At 42.9% G+C, this 9,277-nt stretch overlaps 1 protein-coding gene across 2 annotated transcripts; it reads left to right on the forward strand.

Moving 5' to 3' along the window:
• The first annotated feature begins 234 nt into the window (after window positions 1-234).
• SET (SET nuclear proto-oncogene) lies at window positions 235-8,784 on the forward strand. Of its 2 annotated transcripts, none has more exons than XM_074973447.1 (8): window positions 235-583; window positions 2,165-2,222; window positions 3,341-3,483; window positions 4,059-4,162; window positions 4,345-4,458; window positions 6,332-6,502; window positions 6,601-6,747; window positions 7,403-7,522. In XM_074973447.1, exons 1-8 carry the CDS (start codon window positions 511-513, stop codon window positions 7,505-7,507), a joined length of 915 nt encoding a protein of 304 aa, XP_074829548.1. In that variant the 5' UTR covers window positions 235-510; the 3' UTR covers window positions 7,508-7,522. The 2 variants fall into 2 exon arrangements, with proteins under 2 accessions (XP_074829548.1, XP_074829549.1); XM_074973448.1 differs by lacking the exon at window positions 7,403-7,522 and adding an exon at window positions 7,928-8,784 and having other exon boundaries at window positions 237-583.
• The last annotated feature ends 493 nt before the right edge of the window (window positions 8,785-9,277 follow it).

Consider the following 9,277-nt stretch of genomic DNA (forward strand, 5'->3'; position numbering starts at 1 on the left):
GGAGGCGGGGCCCACATGGAGTCTGGTGCGGCTGCGCACAAAGCTGCCCGCCCCTGGATGTTCAGGACGGGAGGGGGTGTCTACGCCTGCGCATACCAGCGCTGGTCTCACATGCCCAAGAGCGGTGTTTTCTGCGCCTGCGCTGTGCGCCTCCCCTCCCCAGTGGCCGGGAGAGGGGGGATTGCTGCGCGTGCGCAGTGTGGCCTTCGTACCCCTGTGCCCCGGAGGGGGGGTTGCTGCGCCTGCGCACAACGCTGCCCGCCCCTCGCCAGCAGTAGCAGCAGTAGGAGGAGGCGGCGTTGGTCCCGGCTGGGGCGATAGCGTGAGGGTGCCCGAGCGCCGCTGTTGCCCCCTTTTATCCGGGAGCCCCAGGTCCGGGCCGAGGAGGAGGAGGCGTCCCGGCCGCGGAGGGAGTCCGAGCGGCGGCGGCAGCAGCAGGAGTCTGTGCCCGGCCCCCCCTGCGCTCAGTCCCGTTACAACCCCCTCCCTCCGCGCTCCGCAGCCACCAACATGTCGGCGCCGGCGGCCAAAGTCAGTAAGAAGGAGCTGAACTCCAACCACGATGGGGCCGACGAGACCTCAGGTGAGGCCGGGACGGGGGAGGGAAGGGAATGGCGGCGGCCGCCGCGGCGGCCTCCTCCCCGCACGGCGCTGCACCGACCGCCATTTTCCCCAGCCACACGGGCCGCGGCCGGGCCGGAGGCGGGAAGAGCGCGGGGTCGGCCGGGCGGATGTGCAGGCCTCAGCCGCGGCAAGAGGAGGCCATGTTAGAGCCCTTTTGTCTGTACTGCCCGGCCTCCTTCTCCGTGGGCGGGGGGCGCTGCGGCCTGCGCGGAGCAGCGGGACCCCCCCTCCTGGAGCAGCAGCCGCGGAGCCTCATTGTGCTCCGCCGCCGCCATGATGCTTCGCCGCCTTGTGGTCTCGGAGCCGCTACTGCTGCATGGTGCTGCCCGGCCGCGCAGCGCCGGGATGGAGCGGCGCTGTCTCGGTGGCTGGCGGGGCCCGCCCGACTGGGGAGCCACGCGCTACTCGTGCAGCAGCGGGATGCGGCTGCCCGCCCGTCCCCACGTGCGATCCGAGCAGCCCGCGTGTCCTGAGAGGTCGGTACTCGGTTCCCCGCACCGTGGCGTGGGGTTTGCATCAGTCGCCGCCGTAGCGGGAACTTGCCCCCCGGTAAAGGCTGTCGGTTCCCCCACCCATGGATCTTCGCCTGTTTGGCGGGGGGTGTGGAGGTGCTCATGGCAACGAGCCTCCAGGCCAGCCGCTCTCCGCTGTGCCCGGTTCCTTTCACACACGTGCTTCCCGCACCTGAGTTTTCCTGTGTAATGGGGGCGGGGGAGAGAAGACGACACCAATCTACCCGTCTCCGGCCGCAGGGTGGGGGTAGGGCTTGGCTCTGAGGCCCCCACCGGAAACAGCTACCCCATAACACGAAATCCTCTGTGTTCGCAAAGTAATCGGGGGAGGGGTGCCTGTGCCGCACTTCTACAGCTGCTTCCCGCTACCTTTCGTTAATCTTAAAACACTTTAGGCAAACAGCCATTGCTTAATTAAGCGCTCCAGCAGCGTCTGCCGAGTTAAAGTTCTGATTAGAAAACATCCGCTTCATGGTGGTTTTGAAATATTTACCGGAATCTCTTCCGAAACGTGCCTGTTAATTGTGGAAAACAGCATTTCCAATTGTACTATTTTAATGAGCATTTTGTATCTTATTTTTTCTTTAGTATTCAGTTCACGTAACTGATTCAGTTTCTGTAACTGTGTTCAGTTCAGAAAGAATGATTTGGTGTATAATTTTAGTAAATTATTAAACTATTGTTGTTTCAACAGGTGGGCTATAAAATACCAAGTGTATATGACTATATATTGTGAATTAGCACGGTACCTGGTTTGAGCCCTTTTTAAAGAAAAAGGGAAAAAGAGAGCAAAGTTTTACACTAATCTTCAGAGACTTCACTTAGCAAGTTCAGTTAGTAAAAATGGTAGTTTTACAAGGTCTGGTGAGCCTTGTTGTATCAAGTGGAAATAATCATTTAAATGCCATCCAGAATAGTAGTAAGGTTGTGAAAATAAACTTTTCTGATTGTTTCTCAAGTGGTGTCATATATTATTGAGACTTCTTTTCAGTAACTTATGGAGTTTGATGGATTTATTTTTCTTTCAGAAAAAGAGCAACAGGAAGCAATTGAACATATTGATGAAGTACAGAATGAAATAGACAGGTAAATTATTAACAAAAAAAATTTTCAATAACTTAAATTATGTTTTAGCAGAACTGGAAAAAAATAACTTGTAATAAAAATGCTTTCGCAACTGAAGTAGTGTGTGTACCATAGTTGTTCTCACACTTTCCAAAATCTCAAAAGTATAGTAGTGGTTTGACATTTGAAGGTGCAATCTTGTGTCCTATTTAGCTGTGTACAAGTAAACTAGCTGGGCCTTAAGATAGAACTTGATTTTTAACACTTGAAATACATTGTGATGACTTTAAAATGGCTTTGACAGTATAGATCTGGCTCTCGTTGCCTTTTGCAGGTTAATACTTATTTTATTTTTGTAAGATTTCATTTCTTTGTGAAAAGCAGAACTGAAAATTGACTTAGTAAAATGTCTAGATTTAATTTAAAAGTGCATACACCAAACTCTAGGCTCTTGTATGTTTTATAAAATCTGTCGAAGTTTACACTGGAGCAGTAAGCTATCTATCTTCTCAGGTCACTGCGGGCTTAGGCCCTGATGCCTGCAACCTTTTTCCTGGCAAACAGACACCCTTCCCACTACCCTCCTAAACTGACTAATGAACCTCCAAGTGGACATAGGAGTCTTCCCGGGAGGAGCATTTGCAAGATTAGGACTTTACTGTGTAACAAACCTTTTTTTAAAGAGTTCTGTGGTCTTAAAAGGTTCTCTTTGTGGCACACAAACTTATTTTGCGTTTATCTTGTTTTTCTGGCAAATAATATGAGGAGGGGCAATGAGCTTGAATCTGATCCAGTATCGTGTGTCAAAGTTCACCAGTCCTTCTAAACTAGATATTTACAAATTTTAATAGTGTGCTGCTTTCAGTTTAGAGCCCAACCCTGCAAATGCCCCAGAGCATAGCGTTTACTAGTGGTGTAGTTTCAGTCAAGTCAGTGGGATTACTCCCGATAGTACAAGCTAAATAGTGTTTGCAGGATTGGGCCCCTTGTTTTTGGTTGACATATTTCAGGCAGGGTTGATTAGTTTAATTAAATAATCCATTCTAGTTTTGGACTGTCTACTGATTTTGCACCTTGTTCAAACTTCAGATCCCCATGCTATAATACAGTTGTTAACATGAACCTTTCTTTTCCTTTAGACTGAATGAACAAGCGAGCGAGGAAATTTTGAAAGTAGAACAGAAATACAACAAACTCCGCCAACCATTCTTCCAGAAGAGGTCAGAACTGATCGCCAAAATCCCAAACTTCTGGGTAACAACATTTGTCAACCACCCACAAGGTATGTTCCCAGTGCCTTTTTTTTTTTTTTTTGGCTGGGGGGGCATCAGGGAAGTTTGTTACATTATGTACGCCTTTTAATCCTTTGGTTGAGAAAATTGCTCTTAGATTTTTGTTTCCCCCGATTAACAACACTGGCTTCTGTTTGACTACATGCCTACAACTTCCTTTTGAGGTGATAATGCTATCAAATGGAAGCAGTTTATCCATTTCTACTTCTATTGTCCGAAAGATTTTCTTCCACTTACGTTTTGAATCCAAGAACAAGCTTGATTGCCATTATTAGGACTCCACCACTATACTTTTTACCATCCTCTTAAGTGAAAGAGAATACACCTTCAACAACCTTTTCAGTGCTCTTTTATGGACTGTATTGCAGAGGGTACTTGATAGTGACCTCTGGGGAGCTGAGAGTCAGTGGCTCTTTTGAGCTTCCTCTAAAGATGGGCTGGGACAAGTAAACAATATACCAAATGTCCTACTAAATCAACTTTCTGTGACAGTTTCTTATAATGTTTGCTGCAAAATAGCCTATATAAATAGCTTTGTGATGCAAGATTCCTAATTCTACCATAGTATCTGCACTGTTGGGGGAAGAAGACGAGGAGGCACTGCATTATTTGACCAGAGTTGAGGTGACAGAGTTTGAAGATATCAAATCAGGTTACAGAATAGATTTTGTAAGTATCATGGACAGTCTTTGTTTAATGTTGTGCCATTTTTATTTGCATGTAACCTATATGAGAGAATAGTAGCATAACTTAATATTTCAAAACTTATAGTACTTAACGTTTTTTAGTTAACATATCTGGTGTGCTATAGACAAGTATGCAATCCTAACTGTATTCTTTCCACTCTACAGTATTTTGACGAGAATCCATACTTTGAAAATAAAGTTCTCTCCAAAGAGTTTCATCTGAATGAGAGTGGAGATCCATCTTCAAAATCAACTGAGATCAAATGGAAATCTGGGAAGGCATGTATCTTTATTGGGGGGGCGGGGTGGGGAGAGGAATTAAATCATTGCTCCACTTGAAACAGTGGCAGTGAGTGCTCGGTGCTTTGATGCAAAAGAAAAAACACACACACACACCCAGTCCATTCCTGCTGGATGAAGCCCAAGGATATGGTGAGGCTGCATCTACACTGAAGCTTGTAGTTAATTCTCTCACTTTGTTGCGCACCCGTGGAAGTGCTAGTGAAGACCAGTTGTCAGTATTTCTACAAGCATGTCAGTTCAACTGCTCAGAGTAGGCCTAGAAATCACAGTGAAGTGTGTGCTTTAAAAAGAAAACAAATCCACACTAGCACTCCCAACTTTTTTAGGGAATTCTCCCACAGTTGATCTAATATCAGTGCTACAGTTCTCATTGTAAACAAAGCCTAATTTAAACTTCAGGTTACAACTGCCTTTCCGATTTCAATATTATTATGCTAAAAGTTTGGGTGGCCACTTGGTCTTTGTAAGGAAACTAAGAAATCTTTTTATCTAATGAATTGTTTTTCTTGCATTTGCCAGTTACCATCTGTATAGTTAATGCTTTCTTTGTAGTTCATAAGTTACATGTACATCTTGTGGAACTTCTGAATTAGGAGCTCATTTCCTGCACCTCACAAAAGTAAACTACAATATTGCAAATGAGTCAATTTGAATCCATCATAGTTGGATCTGTTGGAAAACTGCATCACACTTCAGTCAAAATTTTAGCATTTTCCTTTGGTGTTCTGGGGTCTTCCAGCAATAACTTACATCTTGCAGTACCTTATGGTCATTCAGCTAATTATTAAAACAAGCTGAGTTATTGCTGTCCATAAAATTGCATAAACAAGTATATGCTGGGCAAAGTGTCTCAACAAAGCATCAGCTAGAAGTCTGTACACATTAAGCAACGAAGTAAAAGGTCCAGAGTTACCTCTGAAGTCATGTTTTCCAGGTGTATAAGACAGGACAGTACAGAGGTAATGGTCTCAAAGGGGTGAGGTTAACTTATTATATCCTCTTGCTTGTGAATATGTTGTAGTAGCATAAAAAGTGAGTTGTATGTTTTCCCCCTTGCAATTGCTACAAAGGGGAAACAGGAAATTTAAAAGGGGAAAACTCCAAGGATAAAAGACTTAAATCCTTAATCTATCTTTTTTATGAAGAAAACAAGGATGAGCCCATCCTAGGGGGAGAGAAAAGGAAGAGTGGAGTGTTAAGACAGTGTTTTATAAAAAGGCCTAGAGTAGTGGTGGGCGGGGCCCATCAGGGTAATCTGCTGGCAGGCCGCAAGACAGTTTGTTTACCTTGACTGTCCACAGGCACAGCTGCCCGCAGCTCCCAGTGGCTGCGGTTTGCTGTTCCCGACCAATGGGAGCTGCAGAAAGCGGCATGGGCTAATTTGAGAGCTGCTTAAATTGTTTGTGCTTAATGTTAGCATTTAAATAGTTCTAACAAGTCTTTGAAATTAGCACTTCAGTAAATGGTTTGCGTCATACCTTTTGCCACTGTGTGGCTGGGAACATTAACAAAGGTCAACAGGTAGTCTTTTTGAATTGTCAATATTTCAGTGGAGAAAGCTAGAAATAAAGGGAGTGAAAACTTACATTCTGAGGAAAGTAGCAAAAAATTGAGCGCTTTACTAGCACTGAACCTATTCATGAGAAATGGTAGCTGAAACTCATAGCTATGAGGTGTCAACTAGTACATGCCCTTGGGGCTCTGTATAATGTGTCTCCTACACACCTCTCCTTGAAAAAGAACAAGTAGTATGTGGTTGCGTAAATAAGCACGTCTCCAAACGCATCTTGTGAAACATGGTCAGGAAATTCTTTCAGGAAAATACTTAACTTTGTGTCTTCTTTTTCAGGACCTGACAAAGCGCTCAAGCCAGACACAGAACAAGGCCAGTAGGAAGAGGCAGCATGAAGAACCAGAAAGTTTCTTTACCTGGTTCACTGACCACTCTGATGCAGGTGCTGATGAACTAGGAGAAGTCATCAAAGATGACATCTGGCCAAATCCATTACAATACTACTTGGTACGTGTAGAGTTGAGCTGTTTGTAACAGTGTTCTTGTGGCAATGTCAGAATTAATTTGATCAATGCAGTAACATTGTATATGTGTTTCTCATTAAGGTTCCTGATATGGATGATGAAGAAGGTGAAGGAGAGGAAGATGATGATGATGATGAAGAGGAAGAAGGGTTGGAGGATATTGATGAAGAGGGAGATGAAGATGAGGGGGAAGAAGACGAAGATGATGATGAGGGAGAAGAAGGAGAGGTGAGAACACATTGTTTCTAGATCCAGGAGATGAATAGATCCAATTAGGAAATCCTGTTTTAGGAACAGCATTGAATTTATCTTGTTGATAAATGTTAAGGTGTTGTTGACACACTGTACAGTCTGCTATTATGTTTTTCAGAGGGGAGTTCGTATAGGTGATAACAGTTCTTGCAGCTTGAACAATGATTTTAGTGTACTTAGTTGGTGTGGGGGGGACAAGTACTGCCTTTAATTTTGAGATGGATAGCTTTAGGAAACTCGTTGGCAAAAATGAGGAAAATTGATCTGTTTGTGTTATACCCCAGTTTATCCAAAAGCCTGTTTTTCTTTCGGCAAACTGGTTTTTATTAGTGAGTTACTGGGTATTTGAGTGCCAGTTTTAACGTTATTCCATAAATAGCAAATTTTTTTGCATGCATCCAGTTTTAGCAGGTTTCACCTATTATATACACTTTACTCTGGACTGTTGCCAATTTTTATGTGATTGTGTCCTCATTTTGGGAGTGCTAGGGATGACCTCCTCACCTCTGCTACTCTCACAATCTCCAGTGATTTAAAGTTTGGAATTAGTTCTCACCCAGTAACTGGGAACGTTGCACTGTTTCATTTGTTACAATTAATTTATTAACCACATTTGGCTTTTGTTATTGAGGTACATGAAACTGCCTTGGAGGCAAACAATGGGGAAGGCTTTGGACGCTGTGCACGTAGACACATAAGGTGCTTGATTTTAGATGCAGTAACTAAGCTCTGCTGAGCAATATTCTTGTTAGTATCTAAATAGTATTTTATTTAATCTTGTATATTATTTACTTAGACTTTTACTACTCTTTAAGACTGCCTATTCAAAGCTCTGGGTGCCCTTAGCAGTCTCTTCAATATTCACTAACAAATAGGTCTGTCAATTTTCATCCAAATCGTATGTCCCAGCAATAACATGGAGATCAAACCTTATCCAGCCTTACCTATTTCCATATGGAGGGGGAGAAAACATGATCTTTTCAACCAGTCCTGCAAGAATAACTGCACAGGACTTTTTAGAGTGGTCAAAAATTCTGGTTAATTGCTGTTTGAAAGTCAGGGCTGTCTGGAGTTCGAATGTACTGACTCCCGCGCCTTCCCTCTCCCCATCCTCCAAAAAGTGACTAGATTTTAACTGTTTCTTTTCTTTCAACAGGAAGATGAAGGAGAAGATGACTAATTAAACACTGATGGATTCCAACACCCACCCCTCCTTTTCTTACCTTTTTAATTTTTCTCCAGTCCCTGGGAGCAAGTTGCTGGTTTTTTTTTTTTTGTTTGTTTGTTTGTTTTCCCCCACCCTTGTGCTCAGTCGCCTTGTTCTCTTGAGGTCTCTTTTTCTCTCCTCTACACCATGGTTCACCGTTTATTTTGGGGGAAATACCCTGAGCAGAATACAGTGGAAAAGAAAATCTCTACCAGTTTCTGTTCCAAGTTCATTTTTATCCCTTTCTGTCTCAAAACAAAAACTGTTTATGGAATCAACACACCATGTTCTGTGGGAAAAAAGAAAACCTTCTGCTCCCTTCACTCTGCTGGAAGCTGAAGAGTGCTAGGCCCCTGTGTAGTAGTGCATAGAATCTAGCTTTTTTCCTTCTTTCTCTGTATATTGGGCTCAGAGATTACAGTGTCTCTATGTGAATATGGACAGTTAGCATTTACCAACATGTCTGTCTACTTTCTCTTGTTTAAAAAAAATTAAAAAACTAAAAAAAATGGGGTATAGAAGGTCAGCAAGGGTGGGTTTCAGATGTTTGGGTGGGTTAAGTGGGCATTTTGACAACATGGCTTCTTCTCCTTTGGCATGTTTATTGTGATGTTTAACAAACATCCTTGCAGTTTAAGATGACACTTTTAAAATAAAATCTTCTCCTAATGATGACTTTGAGCCCTGCCACTTGATGGAGAATCAGCAGAACCTGTAGGATCTTATTTGGAATTGACATTCTCTATTGTAATTTTGTTCTTGTTTATTTTTAAATTCTTTTTTTTTTTTTTTTTTTTTTTTTTTTTGGTTCACTGGAAAGGAAAGAAAGATGCTCAGTTTTAAACGTTAAAGTGTACAAGTTGCTTTGTTACAATAAAACTAAATGTGTACACAAAGGGACTAATGGTCTTCACTGAACAGAATATGTTTCTGATTTTTCTTGCTCATTTCCCGTATATTGTCAAATTTTTTTTTGTCTGTAGTTCCTAATTTAACACCTGTTGGTATGTGGTCAGTATGTCTGTATTGCAAGATAACCTCATGGCTATATGGATTTAACCTGAATTTAAATTGTTAGATAGTTTTCATATCTGGAAAAAGTGTTTACTTTAGGTGTAACTTACCATAAATTATCTGATACTATCAATAAGTTGCTGTCAGACTGCCTATCAATCATTACTATAAATTGGCAGTCATTACTGTAATCTGCACATTGTTTCTCTTTACTTATTTTTATATCTCCATAGGAATGAGTTGTGGTTACATTCCTCTTACGTTAAATTAATGGAGTCTTTAAAT

This window comes from Natator depressus, chromosome 16 (assembly GCF_965152275.1).
Source record: "Natator depressus isolate rNatDep1 chromosome 16, rNatDep2.hap1, whole genome shotgun sequence".
In the NCBI taxonomy this organism is placed as follows: Eukaryota; Metazoa; Chordata; order Testudines; family Cheloniidae; genus Natator; species Natator depressus.